At 41.3% G+C, this 21,635-nt stretch overlaps 1 protein-coding gene across 1 annotated transcript in view; it reads left to right on the forward strand.

Annotated features, from left to right (window-relative positions):
• Positions 1-21,635, forward strand: part of ulk4 (unc-51 like kinase 4) — a 202,205-nt gene that overhangs the window by 134,276 nt on the left and 46,294 nt on the right. Inside the window, 3 exon segments of the mRNA XM_072912929.1 lie at positions 2,375-2,426; positions 3,306-3,407; positions 9,080-9,170. Coding sequence (XP_072769030.1) covers positions 2,375-2,426; positions 3,306-3,407; positions 9,080-9,170 — 245 coding nt within the window.

The following is a 21,635-nucleotide window of genomic DNA, read 5'->3' on the forward strand; positions in this document are numbered from 1 at the left end:
GACCCAAAAGCATGTTTGTATCCCCAAAATATAACACAGAATATTGTGAACCAAGGACTACTTACTGCATATAGGTTAGTCTGTTCTCGTCTTTGATTGATTGATTGATTGAGACTTTTATTAGTAGGTTGCACAGTGAAGTACATCCATCCATCCATTTTCTACCGCTTATTCCCTTTGGGGTCGCGGGGGTCGCTGGAGCCTATCTCAGCTACAATCGGGCGGAAGGCGGGGTACACCAGTACATATTCCGTACAATTGACCACTAAATGGTAACACCCGAATAAGTTTTTCAACGACTTGGTAGGATATGTACAGCAAGTAGTGGACATAGAGAGAGAGAGAGAGAGAGATCAGAAGGCATAAGAAAAGTATCTACATTTGATTGTTTGCATTTGATTATTAACAATCCGGGAAGGGTGTTAGTTTAGGGTTGAAGTTGCCTGGAGGTGTACTTTTATTGCGGTTTTGAAGGAGGATAGAGATGCCCTTTCTTTTATACCTGTTGGGAGCGCATTCCACATTGATTTGGCATAGAAAGAGAATGAGTTAAGACCTTTGTTAGATCGGAATCTGGGTTTAACGTGGTTAGTGGAGCTCCCCCTGGTGTTGTGGTTATGGCGGTCATTTACGTTAAGGAAGTAGTTTGACATGTACTTCGGTATCAGGGAGGTGTAGCGGATTTTATAGACTAGGCTCAGTGCAAATTGTTTTACTCTGTCCTCCACCCTGAGCCAGCCCACTTTGGAGAAGTGGGTAGGAGTGAGGTGGGATCTGGGGTGGAGGTCTAGAAGTAATCTGACTAGCTTGTTCTGGGATGTTTGGAGTTTAGATTTGAGGGTTTTGGAGGTGCTAGGGTACCAGGAGGTACATGCGTAATCGAAAAAGGGTTGAACGAGAGTTCCCGCTAGAATCCTCATGGGGCTTTTATTGACCAGTGAGGAGATTGTATAGAGAAATCTCGTTCGTTGGTTGACCTTTTTGATTACCTTGGTTGACATTTTATCACAGGAAAGATTAGCCTCTAGAATGGAACCTAGGTAGGTGACCTCATCCTTCCTGGTGATAACAATGTCACCCACTTTTATAGTGAAGAGGTCGATCTTTGTCCTCTTGTCTACGGATTTTGGAATTGATGATGGGAGATATTCCCGAAGGGTGGAACACATTGATATTTTTCAACAAACGCCAACAAAAATTGTTATGAAAGTTCTATAAAAGAAAGTCTATAGAGTAGCGTTGTACGATAAACCCGGTATTAGTATAGTACCACGATACTAATGAATCATATTCGGTACTATACCGCCTCTAAAAAGTACAGGTCTACCGGTCACTACACACGGTAGCTCACCGGCGTCAAAAAGTAAACAAACGCCATTGGTGGATCTACACCTAACATCCACTGTATTGATACCAAGTAAAGGACTGTATCTAGTCGATACTACTATGATTACGTCGATATTTTTTGGCATCACAACATCTTCTTTCGTTTTAAAAAAAAATGTATATTATGTTTATAAACTCAGGAAATATGTCCCTGGGCACACGAGGACTTTGAATATGGCCAATGTATGATCGTTTAACGACTTGGTATCGGATTGATACCCAAATTTGTAAAGTATCAAACAACAGAAGAAAAAAATATTATTACATTTTAACAGAAGTGTAGATGGAACATGTTAAAAGAGAAAGTAAGCAGATATTAACAGTAAATTAACAAGTAGATTAATCATTCATTTTCTATCACTTGTCCTTATTAATTTTGACAAAATAATAGAATGGAAAATGACACAATATGTTACTGCATTTGTCAGCAGACTAAATTTGAAACCTTTGTTTGCTTACTTACTACTAAAAGACAAGTTGTCTTGTATGTTCACTATTTTATTTAAGGACAAACTTGCAATAAGAAACATATGTTTAATGTACCCTAAGATTTGTTGTTAAAATAAAACCAATAATGCAATTTTTTGGGTCCCCTTTATTTAGAAAAGTATCGAAAAGTACCGAAAATTATCGAAATAATGTTGATACCAGTACCAAAATATTGGTATCGGACAACACTATAAACAATTATCATTTGTTTTATCCATGTAAGGTCTTATCACATGTCGTTACATTGAAATTCAGAATATCCTACAGAAGCTCTCGCTCTGAGATTATACACATTCCATTTGCGATTGCAAATGTTTATCCTTGGGAGAGGTCTGCACTCTCTTGAGTGCTTGTGTTGATATTTGCCTTGTTGACATAAACTCACCTCCTTTAAATTCAAAACCTTGTAAGCTGAATTAGCATAGTTTGTTACCAACAAAGTGTGAATGCCCTGGTCAAGGGCACCAACAGTCTGATGTGTTTCTGTTTTCTCTAAAAGGTTGTTTATTCCGTCCTGCGTCCTCTGACAATGCTGGTTTTCAGTAGAAATGGTAAGAGATTTTTTTAATCTCTAAACAGCTTTTTTTGATAATACATCATGTGCAACATTTTGCATTATCCAATATAGCCGGTGTTCCCCCTAGGTTTACAGCTTTGGCAAACATATACGCGTGCAACCTGCTATCGCTTCTCTACAGTTACACTGGGAGTGCATGTTTTCGTGTGTGTTGGGGTGGGGGGGGGGGGGGGGCACCTGCATGTGCACAGCGTAGCCAACTGTATTACAATTGCTCCTTCACTGTAACATTTTACAAACTTTCATGACAGAAGAGACATGCTCTTCAGCACGCAATAGAGAGTTAATAGTGTGTAGATAGACGTGCTCATGTTAGTCTGTGACTATCCAGGAATAGAAATGGCATGTTGACGTTTAGATATAGAAAATGGTGCTACACACAAAGGCTTGGGGGTTGCATTTGGGGGTTGGGAACACTGATACCAACCAAATAACCCTCAAAGTTGGTTTGCGTTATGGTTTTTAATGTATTATCGTGTGTTAGTCATGATTTCCCTAATTTGCTATTAATTCACCATTTCCTATTTGGTGTTATGATGTGCAAATATATGCATGGTGTATCATGCATAATGTGGTTTAATATTCAGCGGTCTTAATTAACTGTTTGATGTCCTGAAGAGTTTTGCATTTTGACATGATTACTGTCTCAAATCAACCAAAATGCTGAGGATGGCAGGTTTTTTAATACTTTTTCACTTTGGAAACATTTTATATGTACAATATAGCTACTGTATGAAAGAAAATGAGACATACATACAATTATAAGTTCAGCATATTATGTTTTTGTTGGCAATGCTCATGTCTGAAACAACATATATTTTTTCCCACCTGATTCTGTTTTTTGGGCTTTTAGCTGAGTGCTCTGCGTTTGCTTTGAGGATTCAATCAGAGCTCAGTCTGATCCTTCTGGTCCATGAGGATGATAGTGAAGATAATGTGGAGAACATTGAAAAAAGCACCAAAAGGAAGTGATGACAACAAAAATGAAGATACAGTACCCTTTCCAATCAAATCGTGTCTATTACTGTATTACTGAAACTCTGCTTCCAATGTTAGTATCAACATTTGTAATATTTTTTTCTCTTTCTAAGGATCAATAGGAACATAAACATTAAATAATATAGTTCCTATTTTTAACTACATGGCATTTATTTATTTTCTACCGCTTATCTGTTCAGTCTGCAGTCGATCACAGGGCACATAAACAATTCTAACCATTCACACTAAAATTCACACTTATGCTTGATTTAGGCCCTGTTTACACTGCGCACCAAATCTGTTTTTTTTTGCCCTCAAGTGACAGACCGGATTTTTTTTGCCAGTCTAAACGCTCCAAAATGCTTCAAATCTGATCTTTTGGCATCAGATTTGGGCCACATCAGGAGGTAGTCCTGAATCTGATTGGAATCTGATCTTTTCAAATGTGCATCAGTCTAAACGTGATGCGACCTGAATGTGATTTATTTCGACAGCTTTGGGTGAGCAGGCGGACATGGATATTTCATCACAACATCCGGTTTCAATTTCAATTTAAGACGACCACATTTTTGGTGCATAACTTGTCAGTAGTGCGCAAATAATACGCTATATGTAATATATGAATATTTATTTTGATTCCGAAGAAATAGCAATTGTTGAAAGACCGGAATTGACGCAGTTGCACATTTGCTTACATGTGAGTTGAAAAATGAAGCTGCCGTAGATCCACACTGATGTCCGTGTCTCCTCTACTTAATAGCCATAAAAAGATTACAATCATCTTAAAGGCCTACTGAAATGCAATTTTCTTATTTAAACGGGGAAAGCAGGTCCATTCTATGTGTCATACTTGATCATTTTGCGATATTGCCATATTTTTGCTGAAAGGATTTAGTAGCGAACATCGACGATAAAGTTCGCAACTTTTGGTCGCTGATAAAAAAGCCTTGCCTGTACCGGAAGTAGCAGACGAGTAGCGTGACGTCACAGGTTGTGGAGCTCCTCACATCTGCACATTGTTTACAATCATGGCCACCAGCAGCGAGAGCGATTCGGACCGAGAAAGCGACGATTTCCCCATTAATTTGAGCGAGGATGAAAGATTTGTGGATGAGGAAAGTGAGAGTGAAGGACTAGAGGGCAGTGGGAGCGATTCAGACAGGGAAGATGCTGTGAGAGGCGAGTGGGACCTGATATTCAGCTGGGAATGAATAAAACAGTAAATAAACACAAGACATATATATACTCTATTAGCCACAACACAACCAGGCTTATATTTAATATGCCACAAATTAATTCTGCATAACAAACACCTCCCCCCTCCCGTCCATATAACCCGCCAATACAACTCAAACACCTGCACAACACACTCAATCCCACAGCCCAAAGTACCGTTCACCTCCCCAAAGTTCATACAGCACATATATTTCCCCAAAGTCCCCAAAGTTACGTACGTGACATGCACATAGCGGCACGCACGTACGGGCAAGCGATCAAATGTTTGGAAGCCGCAGCTGCATGCGTACTCACGGTACCGCGTCTGCATATCCAACTCAAAGTCCTCCTGGTAAGAGTCTCTGTTGTCCCAGTTCTCCACAGGCCAATGGTAAAGCTTGACTGTCATTTTCCGGGAATGTAAACAATGAAACACCGGCTGTTTTTGTGTTGTTGCTGCAGTCGGCCGCAATACACCACTTCCCACCTACAGCTTTCTTCTTTGCTGTCTCCATTGTTCATTGAACAAATTGCAAAAGATTCACCAACACAGATGTCCAGAATACTGTGGAATTTTGCGATGAAAACAGACGACTTAATAGCTGGCCACCATGCGGTCCCAAAATGTCCTCCACAATCCGTGACGTCACGCGCTGACGTCATCATACCGAGACGTTTTCAGCAGGATATTTCGCGCAAAATTTAAAATTGCACTTTAGTAAGCAAACCCGGTCGTGTTGGCATGTGTTGCAATGTTAAGATTTCATCATTGATATATAAACTATCAGACTGCGTGGTCGGTAGTAGTGGGTTTCAGTAGGCCTTTAAATACATAACACTATATACAAGCGTTCATACATTATATTAGTTTCATTTACTTTCGAGTAAAAAAACACTCATTTTCAAACTATTTTATTTTGTTGTAGTAGCGACTTCTTCCCAGTCAACTTCCTTTGTTTTCACTTTATCGAAGTGCGCATGCAAGTGACGTCGATGGGGCATCATTGGGGCCACATTGGGGCCTGTGCGCATTCACACTGGAGTCTGATAAAATTCACATTTTATTTGCAGTGTAAACAGACAGCTGCAAAAAATCAGATCTAAAAAAAACAAACGATTTAAGCCTCTTTGGCCTGCAATGTAACATACTCTTAGACTTTCCAATTAACCTAACATTCATGTTTTTGGATTCTAGGCTCATACCATCTCCACCACAGTTGTGCCATATAATTGACTTCAAAGCCACTTTGCTGAAGAAAAATCAACAGGAGTAATTCATATGCTTTTGTTTCGTGATAAAAACATGGTCAGAAGCAAAATACTACAAGCCCATTAATTTGAATTGAAATTGGGTCTAAATTGTACAACATTTAACTCCAGAAGTTCCTCTCTAAAGGTTGGAAATGTTTGGGTCATGTCTACGAGGAGTCAGATAAGTTCCAGAACTAGAGATTTACCCCGATAATAGGATCGTATCAGGGCCCTTTTAATTGATTGGCTGATGAGCTGCCGAGCCCAGCTGATCTCTACCCCAGCTATGTCCTGGTGTTTACATGGCTAAAGATTGTACTAACGTGAAATATTATTTTAAAAGGGATGCACGCTCAGGGACACACAATTACATTTCTGTATTCCGTGTTACACACATACAGAAGTTACAAGATTTCCAGGAGGCTATGTGTCTTGCCAGAATACTGGCTTACATTTGAGACCAAGTTGCAATGAATGCACAGTGCAAATACACTTATAAGATACTTATCCTTACCAACATGGCAAATAATAGACAATGTTTCTACCAGATAACATTATCACTGGAGGATGAGAGGAAAATGAATGGCTAAGCATGCTACACACACACACACACACACACACACACACACACACACACACACACACACACACACACACACACACACACACACACACACACACACACACACACACACTGAGCAAGAAGGTAACTGCTAAAGCTTCCATGTAAAGTAGGGTGATCAATCCAGATGTTACTGTCAATACCTAGTGTAGTATCAGTATATAAACAATATTACAGTGATTAAATCTATATTTGTCTTTTTTTGTTCTTATTAATAAAATTTTTTTTGTCATTTTTGTGATATCTTTTTTTTGTTTTCGTTTTTTGTTATTGTTTACAAACTCAGGGTATAAGTCTCTGGATACCGGAAGGCTTTGAGGGAAAACCCCAAATTATTTAATTGATTGGATCTGGAGGGGTTGACTGCCACTAAGACAAATAATTTTGTCTTCCAGGTTTTATTTACTAAAATACTTAATTATAAAGCTCAGACAGCACACATACGATTTTCTCAGAAATGATTATTGTTACGATGTACTGTATGATCCTTATATGATTTTTTTTTTGTTAAAGAATATAACTTAGGTACCCCAGCTTTAATAAGATACGCTTTATAAAAATATGCTATTGTGTTTACTTTAGTTACTTGTAATTAGATGTATTATCTACTGCCAAAGCATTGGATAGGGACTCAAATTCGACTCGAATCAGAAGCCAAAACATTGAATAGGGATTGGAAGCCAAAAATTGAGACATCCCTTTCCAGGACTGCTCATATTGATCGTATTTCTTAACGTGAGGAACATCGAGGAGTTCTTGCCACAGGGCCAGATGATCAACCAGCATGTCTACAAGGAGGTCCTGAGGCATTTTCTTCGTTAAATGCAAGAGAAGAGGCAAGAGTTGTGGCAAGGCTGCTCAAAATGCCTTGAGAATCCGACAGTTCCTGGCTGAGAAAAACGTCGCTTGCATGTAATTTTTCCTTTTTCCCAAGCTCAAGGCGGTCAATAAGGGCACATGGAAGACATCAAGATGACCATGACGACGGAGCAGTGGAGGATCCCGGAAGAATCCTTCCAGTAGGACATGAGCGTGTGGCAGAGAAGCCTGGGAAAGTTTGTTGAACCCAAGGGGATTACTTCAAAGAAAAACATGAAATGTATCTTTTCGATATCTCTCCTGGAACTTTTCTGACACACCTCATACTCGGTTCAACAGGTTGAGACTCAGGTACACCCAGAACACATGGAGGGACTTTACTTTTTTATTTAGCTCAAAATCTCATCATCCTACTAAGATGTCTGAATGTGTAGATCAGGGGTGCTTATTACGTCGATCGCGAGCTACCGGTCGATCTCGGAGGGTGTGTCAGTCGATCACCAGCTAGGCATTACAAAAAATAGTTCTAAAAATAAGCGATCATATATCTTCACTATGACGTCACTTTCGTCACTTGATTGACATTCACGGCACCCGAGGGTCTTCTGAGATGACACTGGCTTCTGCCAGCTCATTAAAATTACCGACTGGAAGGCGAGAAACACTTTATTTCAACAGACTCTGGCGCCGTACCTGTCGTCAAAACTCCAAAGACCGACTGCACAGTTGCACAGTTGCGCTAACAAAATAAGAGTCTCAGAAAGCTGGCGTGCACAAGCTAGCAAGCTATGGAGTTTGCCGACAATGTATTTCTTGTAAAGTGTATACAAAGGAGTACGGAAGCTGGATAAATAAGATGCCAAAAACCAACCACTTTCATGTGGTATTGGACAGAAAGGAGGACTTTTTTTCTCCTCCATTCGAAAATGCGGACGTTATCAGCACCACTGTCTGATTCCAATCAATGCAAGTCATCAGAATCAGGTAATACACCAACTTATATTCTTGTCTTCATGAAAGAAAGGAATCTATATGTGTTAAACATGCTTGTATTATCTTTCAACACCTTTAACTTATTAACAATATTAACTATATGTGTTAAACATGCTTGTATTATCTTTAAACACCTTTAACTTGTTAACAATATTAACTATATGTGTTAAACCTGCTTGTATTAACATTAAACACCTTTAACTTGTTAACAATATTAACTATATGTGTTAAACATGCTTGCATTATCTTTAAACACCTTTAACTTGTTAACAATATTAACTATATACATGCTTGTATTATCATTAAACACCTTTAACTTGTTAACAATATTAATTATATGTGTTAAACATGCTTGCATTATCTTTAAACACCTTTACCTTGTTAACAATATAAACTATATGTGTTAAACATGCTTGTATTATCTTTAAACACCTTTAAGTTGTTAACAATATTAACTATATGTATTAAACATTCTTGTATTATCATTAAACACCTTTAATTTATTAACAATATTAACTATGTGTGTTAAACATGCTTGCATTATCATTAAACACCTTTAACTTGTTAACAAAAACATATATATCATAAATAAGTAAATATAACTTATATATATGAATGAGGTAGATCCCCACGACTTGATCAATTGAAAAGTAGCTCGCCTGCAGAAAAAGTGTGAGCACCCCTGGTGTAGATGAAGTAATTCACCACTACAAAATCCAAACCGGGTGATCATTTGTTCTTATGTCCAGGTATATATCTTCTACAAGTAGCAGAGCCCATCTCACTTTACACACTCAAACTGCTGGTATCCATGACGGAACTCAACACACAGATGTGCAGGTATGATGCAAATACACATGGGGGACATTCATCATCTGCATGGTGACCTTTGTGTAGCTAGATACCAGCAACATTACTGCAATACTGTCTATTTAAGAGCTTACCAAATGAATGCACCACTTGACATCTGTAGATATTGTTGGTTTGTCAAGACAGACTGCTCGAAGGCAAGCGGTGCCACTTGGCAGCCATGCAACAATAATAACAGTAAAGCCTCCAGGCAGTTACTGTGAGTTAACATGCCCAGGCTTCTAGCTAATTAAATTTGGTCCAGAGCCATAACCGCACTTTTTATGGTCATTGGAGCATAAAAGCTTTATAAATATAATCACCATGCAAGTCAAATGGTCAAATTATTTTCCACAAATCCTCAAAGTATGTTGCCTCAGTGTTTATTTCTAGTCCTGGTAATTATTGTGGTAAGAGTTTATTATTAAAGTCTATTTATTTGTCCTACCCACTGCACTAACTGATACTGTTGTGTTCATAGAGGCAGTAATATAGTTGCTGAGTTGGTTTTCTGGCTAGTGAGGGAATGAGATATTGTATGTTAAACAATTCCCATCTGTGCCGTTAATTTGTATGTAAGGATTCTGCCATCTTACAAATGCTGACCTTTTTTTTGCTGTTTTATATCTTCCCTCCACCTATTTAAAATGTTCCATCTGGGATTCTGTCCCAACTATGCTGTGCATTATGTTTGCCTTTTGAGGTTCTCCTTATGAGACAAAAATGAAGTTTTCACATAATATGTGACACGTATGGTGTTATAGTTAGCACATCTGTCTCACAGCCAGGTGGTTCAAGTGTTGAATATTGGTTTGTACCTTTCTGCGTGTCTTTTACATGCTCCCTCGTTTCACGGGTTTACTGCTGGGATTGGCTCTCCTGGGATAGGTAGTAGAAAATAAGGTAGTGTTTATCAAATGTCAAACTGGAGGGTAAATAATCATTTTTCCAGAACTGAAGTCAGCACCGGAGCCGGCGAGCCCCCATATTAATTTAAAAGGTTTGTTGTGTTGCTTCATTGTGCGTCAGAAAAGCCTACGTATGGGGCAGGGTTGGGCCAAAGGGAATGCCCTATGCTTTGCACGGCAGTCGCAGAGAAGAGCAAACGGCCGTAACAAAGGTACATAAAAAAGATACTGGTATGGCGGTATTGTCTCAAACATATATCCCTTTCTAAAATATACCGGTATTATAGTTAATACCGGTATACCACCCAGACCTAGTTTGCGTGTGCTAAAAAATGTGCAAACCTGATAGCACACGTAAAGCTGATCTAATAAGCCGTGTGCAAAGTTGCATGCAATTCAATATATGCTGATCATCAAAGCGCTTACAATACTGGGAGGAGAAGACACAAATATAATTATTTAGCACGCGCAATTGGATTTATCAACACTCATCACTGTTTTGCAAGCACTTTTCAGGGTTTTATTTAGCATGTGTCAGAAAGGCGTGCTAACTGACATTGATTTACACACACGGTTGCAGGATCGGTGTTTGCGCTTGACTGACAGACGAGAATCCTCTGTCCTACGTGTGTGATGACTTAACGGGCAGATTGAAATCATTTCAATTGGTGTGTTTTGTTGTCTGTTGGCATTTTTTCTTAAAATGTCATTAGTTTTTTTTTTTTTTTTTGACAAGAACAAGAAAGTTTGATCATATTACGTCTATGCTGGCTCACCTGCACTGGCTTCCTGTGCACTTAAGATGTGACTTTAAGGTTTTACTACTTACGTATAAATACTAAGAGGTCTAGCTCCATCCTATCTCAATCAATCAATCAAAGTTTACTTATATAGCCCTAAATCGCGAGTGTCTCAAAGGGCTGCACAAGCCACAACGACATCCTCGGCTCAGATCCCACATCAGGGCAAGAAAAAACTCAACCCAATGAGATATAATGAGAAACCTCGGAGGGGACCGCATATGTGGGGAACCCCCCTTGGCGACCGGTGCAATGGACGTCGAGTGGATGTAGCATAATATTGTGAGAGTCCAGTCCATAGTGTATCTAACATAATAGTGAGAGACCAGTCCATAGTGGGGCCAGCAGGAGATCATCTTGAGCGGAGACAGGTCAGCAGCGCAGAGACGCCCCCAACTGATGCACAGATGAGTCCCCCCCTCCACGAAGGAGAGGGGGGCACAGCAGAAAAGAAACGGCAGATCAACTGGTCTATCTTGCTGATTGTATTGTACCATATGTCCCGGCAAGAAATCTGCGTTCGAAGAACTCCGGCTTATTAGTGATTCCCAGAGCCCAAAAACAGACTGCGGGCTATAGAGCGTTTTCTATTTATACCAGTTGATCTGCCGTCTCTTTTCTGCTTTGCTCCCCTCTCTTGCGTGGAGAGGTTATTAGGTGACTACAGCTGATCACAAGCTGTTCAACGTCGGGACCCGGGGTGGACCACTCATCTGTGCATCAGTTGGGGATGTCTCTGCGCTGCTGACTTGTCTCCACTCAAGATAACCTTCTGCTGGCCCCACTATGGACTGGACTCTCACACTATTAACTAGATCCACTCGACGTCCATTGCACCGGTCGCTCAAGGGAGGTGGGGGGGGGGGGGGGGGGGGGGGGGGGGGTCCCCCACATCTGCGGTCCCCTCCAAGGTTTCTCATTGTATCCCATTGGGTTGAGTTTTTTCTTGCCCTGATGTGGGATCTGAGCCGAGGATGTCGTTGTGGCTTGTGCAGCCCTTTGAGAAACTTGTGATTAAGGGCTATATAAATACACTTTGATTGATTGATTGATTGACATGAAAAGACGTCTTTCATTATGCATTTTCTTGCTTTTGAATCATCAATGCGCTGGTGTTGCGATCCACAGCCTCGCACACGGAATTAAGTGACAGTGTGCAAATGTTTCTGGTGTCTAGATTGTGAATCAAAAAAGGTGTTAAGGAATATATATGTGTGCTGCTGGTTCCAAACATGCAGGTAAAGTTGTTTGATTTTTTTTTTTTGTGCAAAATAACAAATTTAACATGAATTAAACAAATGTCCAGCATTAACACTGCACGCCACGGGGGATAATGAGACTACCCGGGGGAAATCTGCCATTATATTCTTATCTCAGACGGCGCAAGAAGGAGCGAGGAATACGCTTGCATGAAAAGCAACAAAACACAGTAACGTTACAAATGTCATACCCCAATGTAAACTTGTGTAAATACTTTGCTGTTTGAGCAACTAAGCTATTCAATTGTACACATTGAAATTACAGACTGACCTCAAGACAGAGTGGTAAATATAAAGACATATATCATGTTTGTTGTTATCTTTATTTTTTATGAAAGCGTGTACCCTACTTTTTGACCACATCCACCATACTGTGATAATGATAATGATAACCATGATGAATATGGTCACGATAAACGTTTTCTTATCATCACATCCCTATGTCCAAATCTCTCTGTGGTTGGCCGCCAGAAATAAATGAATGTATGGGTTACAGATGTGTGTGTATGTATCAGTGACGTGCAGTCAGGGGAGGCAGGTGAGGCGGGGCCTCACGTGCCATCATGGAAAGAAAAAAAATGTAAAAAGACAAAAAAAAAAAATTAAATTGTTATATGTATCCATATAGTATCCATATATGTATACTATAAAGTTGTTTTCCATTTAACTTCACCAGTTTTAGATTATTTTTTTTCAAAATCGCTGAATTTTCACATTTGCCGTTCAAATACTGAGAAGAGACTTGCGGGGAGTCAGCAGCCAGTTGAGCCTCGCCATGGATTGCGCAATGACTCGGCTAACTGCTGGCCTGCTGTGCAGTGAGAGCGTATTGCTATATGAATTATATTATACATTTCCATAGTTTAGTTAGCTGAGGTATATAATGCACAGTGTATTTTGTCAACAACTGTATGTGTGTAACGTATTTCTTGTGCTGAGCAATCATAAAACGGCTGCGAAAACGCACTGGCTGAGGCTCGCAGTAATCCCGCCTCATGGTGGTAGAGGGCGCTAGTGATCCCAGGGATCATTTTTGCGACTACTCGGCTGCAGAATAAGTGACAACAAGCAGCAACAGTTAGCGATCGTTTATTTTTTCCTCTCGCCTGGACTTTTAACATGGAGGATTACATATCTAAAATAAAACAGTTTTTTAAACTGGACTTTCAATCGAAGCAGGAAGTAATAATTAAAGGAAGATCTCCATCGAGACAGAGAGACTTTTAAAACTGAAGAAAGATAAGGAAGACTTCTATAAACAAGTTATCGATGCTTTTGTTCAGAAGGAGCGGCGCATGGACTTCATTTATAAGTAAAGGTAAGACCATAATAACGTTTTTTTATTAAATGTGCTTTTTTGTGTGGTACAGTTTGTATGTGTAAAGTTAAAGTTAAGTTAAAGTACCAATGATTGTCACACACACTAGGTGTAATGAAATGTGTCCTCTGCATTTGACCCATTCCCTTGTTCACCCCCTGGGAGGTGAGGGGAGCAGTGGGCAGCAGCGGTGCAGCGCCCGGGAATCATTTTTGGTGATTTAACCCCCAATTCCAACCCTTGATGCTGAGTGCCAAGCAGGGAAGAATGCTGGTATGAGCTTTTAAACATAACCCGTTAACTGCTGCCAATCAAATGGTGAATAAGATACTCTTTAGGGTTCATATGTTTGTAAATCTGACTGTGATGAAGTCAGTGCCTCACCAGCCATCAACCTCATCGCACGTCACTGGTATGTATGTGCTCTCTCATTCAAGACAACTTAGGAGTATCTTGTCTCTGCTCAGCTGTACGAGAGGCATGCACCAAGAGGGCGAGGATGACGGTGCACGAGCAGAAAATAAAGAGAGATAGTAAATACATAGACGTAGATAAAGGTAACAGCTGTGCAGAGAGAAACATGTTGACACAAACTTGGTTCTGACAAATGCATATAAATCACTTTACAGACGGATGCTTTCTGCATTTTGTGTCTGACTTGCTGCCTGCCTCGGTTTGTTGTACGCAGCTTGTTGGCACCTCTGTCAAAAATAGACCGGGCTTGTATTTTTAGCAGGATGTAGAGTCACTTCTGGGCCACTTCTGAAATGTGCAGTTATTTTCCAAAATGGCCATGATGGGTCTTATCAAAAAAGTCATTGCCAATATGCGTAGCTCACCAAGAGGTAATGTTACAGCTCATCCGCGGTTTTATCTCCGTTTGTGGAATCCTAGGATTGTTACCCTTATGGTTTTTCCTCCCCTCATACCCTTTCCTACTTCTGTCATATTTTATCAAGTCTCACCTCTTATCACAAATATCCCACTCTCATCTCCATCCAACCTTCTTTCCCACCGTGCTGGAGTTTGCTCTTAATGCTCAATATGCCAATACTTTTCTTATCAGTAATATTACTCTCTTCCGTCTGTGTCCTCCTCTTCCTCCGACTCTCCTCATCCCCCCGTTCCTTGACACAAGTAGAGTGACGTGAACTTCTCAAATTGGTGTCAGCACTCCCTCTACATCTCTGTTTTCCTTCCGCTGGTTTTTTTCAGAAATTAACAATATATCACGTTTTTTTCTAATCTTCCTCGTTCTCGTTCTCTCACCATCTCTAATTTATTAACAAGACTCCACACATCTCTCCTTCCCTGTGCCCTCTCTCCGCAACTCTCCCTCCATCACTCTGGTTATACAATCAGAAATTAAATTGCCTGGACCTTGGTTAGATAAGTGTGGCTATGAAGCCTGCCGAGTGGTAATTAGATGGTAAATTGGGGACATTAACGTTGGGAAGGCTGTCTGCTGTCTCTCTCTGCATTATCACAGCCCAGACACACCTTCAAACAATTACATTTACTATGACCTTTAGGCAAAGAACCTTGTGGTCTGTGTGTGCGTGGGCGTGTGCATGTGTGTATTTAGTGCCCTTATCTACCACGTGTAGGTGCATGTTGCCTCATTGAAAAGCATGTTTATGCCCTGCTTGCCAACCCAGTTTGGTATTTTCTTAGCTCAACTGTGTTTTTGGAATTTTCAAAGATTATACAATTAAGAATACACAAAAGGCAACCTTTCCACTGTGACGTATCCAGTGCAAATCTACACCAATGCCAACTAAAACCTCCATGAGTTCCATGGATTGGATTGCAATACAGCACGGTAGGACAGTGGTTAAGGCTGGAATATACTCTCATGTCACGTAGTTTACGTCCCCTCTGATAGCGTCTTGTTTGATTTATAGTTCTTCTGTGCGGGGGGGACGCCAGACGTGTTATACTCTTCCTACACACTAAGGGGCAGTGTGTTCTGAAAGAGCAACCACAGCTGTCATGGACTAGATACATATGAACTTGAAGTGCCATCCCATGGAATTGTTCAACATGTTTTGGTGTCCTGGAGCATTCAAAGTTCCTTTCACTGTAACTAAGGGGCCAAGCCCAACTCCTGAAAAACAACTCCACACCCTAATTCCTCCTCCACCACACTCGGCACAATGCAGTCCGAAATGTAGCGTTCTCCTGGCAACCTCCAAACCCAGACTGGTCCAGATGGAAAAGCGTGATTCATCAGTCCAGAGAAGGCGTCTCCACTGCTCTAGAGTCCAGTGGCAACGTGCTTTACACCACTGCATCCGACGCTTTGCATTGGACTTGGTGATGTATGGCTTAGATGCAGCTGCTCGGCCATGGAAACCCATTCCATGAAGCTCTCTTCGTACTGTACGTGGGCTAATTGGAAGGTGACATGAAGTTTGGAGCTCTGTCGCAACAGACTGTGCAGAAAGTCTTTGCACTATGTGCTTCAGCATCCGCTGACCCCTCTCTGTCAGTTTACGTGGCCTACCACTTGGTGGCTGAGTTGCTGTTGTTCCCAAACTCTTCCATTTTCTTATTATAAAGCCGACAGTTGACTTTGGAATATTTAGGAGCAAGGACATTTCACGACTGGATTTGTTGCACAGGTGGCATCCTATGACAGTTCCACGCTGGAAATCACTGGGAGCGGCCCATTCTTTCACAAATGTTTGTAGAAACAGTCTCCATGCCTAAGTGCTTGATTTTATACGCCGGGTCAAGTGATTAGGACACCTGATTCTCATCATTTGGATGGGTGGCCAAATGCTTTTGGCAATTTGGTATATATACCATCTTGTAAAGACCGATGACAACCGCAACATAGACATATTTGTCGACACTGGAACTGATCATTTAGAATCATCAGTTTACTTTTAATGGATGTTTTACTTATAAACCAGAGGAAAAGACACTTCTAAACGAGTCGTGGCAGAGGACGCTATTTGGCTGTTCCGGAAATGGGACAAGAGAGAGCTATATAAATGGAAATAAACACAACTATTAAATAACTGTTGAAACAAGCTGCTGGTGTTAATCTGTGTGGTCATGTGTTATTGATGTTTGGCAATAAAAGTTAAAAATAGGTCGAACTTTGCGACTTTTTCTGTAGGCAACAACAACACCCACCCATCCAGCCATTTTCTACCGCTTGTCCGTCTTGGGGCTGCGGGGGTGCTGGAGCCTATCTCAGCTGCATTCGGGCGGAAAGCGGGGTACACCCTGGACAAGCCGCCACCTCATCACAGGGCCAACACAGATCAGTTTACTTTAAATGGATGTTTTACTTATAAACCAGAGGAAAAGACGTTTGTTAAGATGGATTGGGCAACTTCTGAATGAGTCGTGGCAGAGGACGCTATTCAGCCGTTCCGGACATGGGACAAGAGAGCGCTATATAAATGAAAATAAACACAACTATTAAATAACTGTTGAAACAACCTGCTGGTGTTAATCTGTGCAGTCATGTGTTATTGATGTTTGGCAATAAAAGTTAAAAATAGGTCGAACTTTGTGACTTCTTCTGTAGGCAACAACAACACCCATCCATCCATCTTCTACTGCTTGTCCCTCTCTGGGTTGCGGGGGTGCTGAAGCCTATCTCAGCTGCATTCGGGCGGAAGGCGGAGTACACCCTGGACAAGTCGCCATCTCATAGCAGGGTCAACACAGATAGACAGACAACACAATAAGCTGATACACGACACATTCAATAATTGTTTTAAGCGCACTGAGATATAGAGTACACAATATCACTTTTCATGCAAATATTTAATCGCTGTTGCTATTTTTATACAATAATTTGTGCATTTCAAACACAAAGTCTGCTCTCCTGTGGTCGGGGACCCTCTGCAAAAACTGACAATCACAGCTCTGTGGTCTGCGTCGTCACCTACGCGAACCTAGGATTTTTGGGATGTGCATGCAAGGCTTGTGGTGAGGTACGCAGGGGGAGGGGGAAAGACGACGTCGCTTACGCAAGTTACGTGACCCGAAAGTATACACTCGGCTTAGCGCTCGTGCCTCACAGGGAAAAGGTCCTGAGTTTGATTCCCGAGCTCGGGGTCTTTCTGTGAGGAGTTTGCATCTTCTACCCGTGACTGCGTGGGTTCTCTCCGGGTACTCCTGCTTCCTCCCTGATGGATGACACTAAAATTGGCTCTAGTGTGTTGGTGATGAGGTGGCCACTTCTCCAGGGTGTACCCTGCCTTCCGCCCAAGTGCAGCTGGGATTGGCTCTAACCCCCCGCAAAACCCAAGAAGGAAAAGCAGTAAAAAATGGATGGATTACAATAGGTTTTAGATTATATTGCTTGTTGATATATATTACAGCAAGAAGAGTGATCCCAGATTCCAAATGTATTGCCCCTATAGGCTGTTAGCAGCATAACACAGCAGATAGATGGATGGATCAATGATCATTACAATATTTAGCATGTACGACAGATTAAAAAAGGGCCAATCAGTCATAATACAGTGCAGAAAACCTAAATCCATTTTCTTCCGCTTGTCCCTTTCAGGGTAACGGGGTAGCTGGAGCCTACCCCACCTGCACTCGGAAGGAAGGCAGGCAGGGTCAAACCTACATTAAGCAATACATTGAAAATAGCTAAAATCCACACTTAAATTAGTTAGTTATTTAAATAAAAGAATAATCATTAGTGTTTCTTCCTGTTCCGGGCTCTTATTTTGGTTCTTTTTTCTGTCTTGGTCTGTCTTTTGGTGACGAGCGTGTAGAGAGGGTCCACACCTTCAGGTACCTTGGAGTCCACATCTCTAATGACTTCTCCTGGACAGTCAACACCACATCAATCATCAAGAAGGCTCAGCAGCGGCTACACTTCCTTAGAGTCCTCGGGAAGTACAACCTGAAGCCTGACCTGCTGCTGACCTTCTACCGCTCGTCCATCGAGAGCCTGCTGACCTACTGTATTACGGTATGGTACGGCAGCTGCACTGCAGCAGACAGGGAGAGGCTGCAAAGAGTGGTCAAGACGGCTCAGAAGATCATCGGCCGCCCTCTCCCCTCTCTGACGGACATCTACACCTCCCGCTGCCTCAACAGAGCCAGCACCCACCCTGGCTCTGACCTGTTCCACCTGCTGCCCTCTGGGAAGCGCTACAGGTGCATTAAAACCAAAACAAACAGGCTAAAGAACAGCTTCTTCCCCAGGGCCATAACCATCCTGAACGGACTGCCCCATTGTCCCTCATAACTGCGTTCTCTTCGGTGCAATAACCCATTCCACCAACCACCCTGTTTTTTTTTCATGTATATATTCATTTCACACCATATTCATTGCACTTCTACATTTTTTATATTTTTATATATTTGCACATTGTTTTTCTAGCATGCACACATCGCACTGTATGGAATGGCCTCAATCTCGTTACCTTGCGTAATGACAATAAAGCTGATTCTGATTCTGATTCTGATTCTGATTCTGACTTCAGTACAACTTCTAAAGCCTGTTCTTCTCACCTGTCCCTGATTGCCAATCAGGAGTGTTTATCTGCCAATGTCGCCTTTATTGTGACACTGTTTCAGTGTTCCAATAATTATGTGTCTTTGCTTTACCTTATCTTATCTTTCGAGTCATACCAAAGACTATAAAAATGGGACCCATTACCTCCCTGCTTGGCACTCAACTCAGTCTTAGTACTCTGAATGTTGTAAATAAATAAAATGAAATATGTGTTTATTAATTATTTTACTTTCAAATATGCCATGCTATTTATCAAGATTCAAAATTCTGTAAAAAGTGGAGCCCACCCCTCCCTATTGTACCATGCCTGTTTTCTCATCACACATAAAGAGAGTGAAAAATCTATAAAACATTAGAGACTATATTTCTTGTCCAATTGTATAGGTATACAGTGTTTTGTGTTCTAATGCATGGCCATTATACAAAACAAATTGATTCATAGAGTTTGTAAAAATAAAACATTGTTTTATCTTGGCTGGAGACAGTAGGTTGTGGTCAAAGTACCAAGGTTCAGTGTGTGCCACGTGATACGGATGTATCTAAAAATGTGACAATGTATAAACATTTTGTCGCAAAATATAACATGACATCCAAATATCATCGGATCTAGGGTCTATAAACCAACATATTGTAGATTCAGTCTTAGTTCTGTTCCTCAACTACATAAGTGCTAATCCTCCAAATAGGTGCTATTTGCATGCCGTAACTCTCCCAAAACAAACTTACATTTCTGTCCATTTTCATCTCTTAATATGATAATACACTTATTAAACCACTAAAAGTATGTATTGGCCCATCTCAGGCAACTTTATTTAATTTGTTACAAGATTCTAAAGCCGAGGTTGACTCATTTTAATAACATGACTGAAAGTAACTAGAGTGCATTTTTACCATAGAATTAACAAATAGACATAGCAACATGGAATTTATGCCATTAGCATGTTGACATTACACATTACTGGGATTCAACAACACATATTTTAAAGCTAAACAAATAATATAAAAAACATTATAATTTCAATAACTGGGCTTGGCTGAAATTTGAACCCAACCAGTCATAGTTGCAATGTCATCACATATACAGAAAGATAACTAAATTACCTTACTATTGTTTTCCCCGTGGCCTGCAAAAAATCTGAATGATGCAACTTTCTGTGGACCATATGAAATTTCCAATTTTTCAGGGTGGGTAGGTAATATGTTAGTGTAACAGGACTGAGTGAAAACCCAGGGACATGAGTAAAGTGTGAATTTCAACTAAATTGTGGTTGTTGTGGTTTTGAAAAAAAAATATTGAAGTATAGATGGGGTAAGGAGAAACACATATGCAATAAAAAAATATTTGACTTTTCTGAAGGCTTTAAATATTGCATTTATTGGTAAAGTCTGATTTTAGAAAACATGAACAGGTAACAAATGTTATTTTCCAGTGATCATAGTAGTTTGAATTAACATTTTAAAGGGGAACTGTTATGTATGTTGTCTTCTCCCTGCCTTCTCTATTGGTTTTTTCAGTTTCTTCCACAGTCTTTTGTCCCCAACGAGGCACACCTGCTGCTAATCATCTCCGGGTAGTATTTAAGCGCGTCTCCACCAGCTGGTCCCCGCCGGTTATTCTTCCTGAACTCTACTCTGACATGTGTTACCTTGACTCAGCTTCCCTGGTATGTTGCCTTCACATATTTCTGTTATATTGACCTTGTTGTGTTTTTGTTTTTCTAGCCACCTTGTTTTAGAGGACTAGTTTTTGCCACGCTGTGTGCGTTCCTGACCTTGGTTCCGCCAACCTCTGAAAGAGACTCCTTTTGTTAGATTTTCCATGGTGTGCACTTTTTGCCCCATCATCCTTAGTTACCATTTTTGGACTTATTAAATATTTTCAGTTGTTATCGCTTCCCTTGCCTCCATTCTCCGCATCCCGGGGTCCACCCTTGAACTCTATCATAACATAATAACCGGCCATTTCAAAATGGACCTCGCAGAGACGGACCCAGTAAAGCGGGAACTGCAACAACATGCTATTCGCCTGGGGAAACAAGAGGAACAATTTGGCTTACTTGGTGCGTGCGTCAACGCCATGACGGAACGCCAAGAAGCCCGCTTCGACACATTGGAGCGACAGCTAAGTAGCGTACTCACCGCTCTGCACGCCATGTCTCCTCCCACGGCCGTTCCAGCAACCCCGCAGTTACCGCCACGTCCTGAAGATACTCCTTTTCCTAGAGACACTCCTCCTGCCGCCTGTCCACCACTCTCGAAGCCTGAGCGTTTCTCCGGCGAGTCAGGTGATGTACAAACTTTTCTCACCCAATGTGAGATCTATTTCGAACTTTTGCCCGCGTCCTTTCCGTCAGAAAGAGCGCGCGTGGCGTTTATCTTGACCCACATGAGTGGCCGGGCGTCTGCTTGGGCCACCGCAGAGTGGGTGCGTCAGTCACCCGTGTGCGCCTCATACGCCGCCTTCTCCAAGGCTTTAAAGAGCATTTTCCAACGCGGGAGGCCAGGGCGTGAGGCGGCGCGATCGTTGTTGCGTCTGCAACAAGGGCAGCGCAGCGTCACGGACTTCGCCATTGAATTTCGTAGACTGGCGGCGGAAAGTGAATGGCCCACTTCCGCATTGGTGGACGTTTTCTCCCTAGGCCTTGCAGATAAGGTCCGGAGACTTATGATT

Source organism: Nerophis lumbriciformis, linkage group LG04 (assembly GCF_033978685.3).
Source record: "Nerophis lumbriciformis linkage group LG04, RoL_Nlum_v2.1, whole genome shotgun sequence".
NCBI classification, from domain to species: domain Eukaryota; kingdom Metazoa; phylum Chordata; class Actinopteri; order Syngnathiformes; family Syngnathidae; genus Nerophis; species Nerophis lumbriciformis.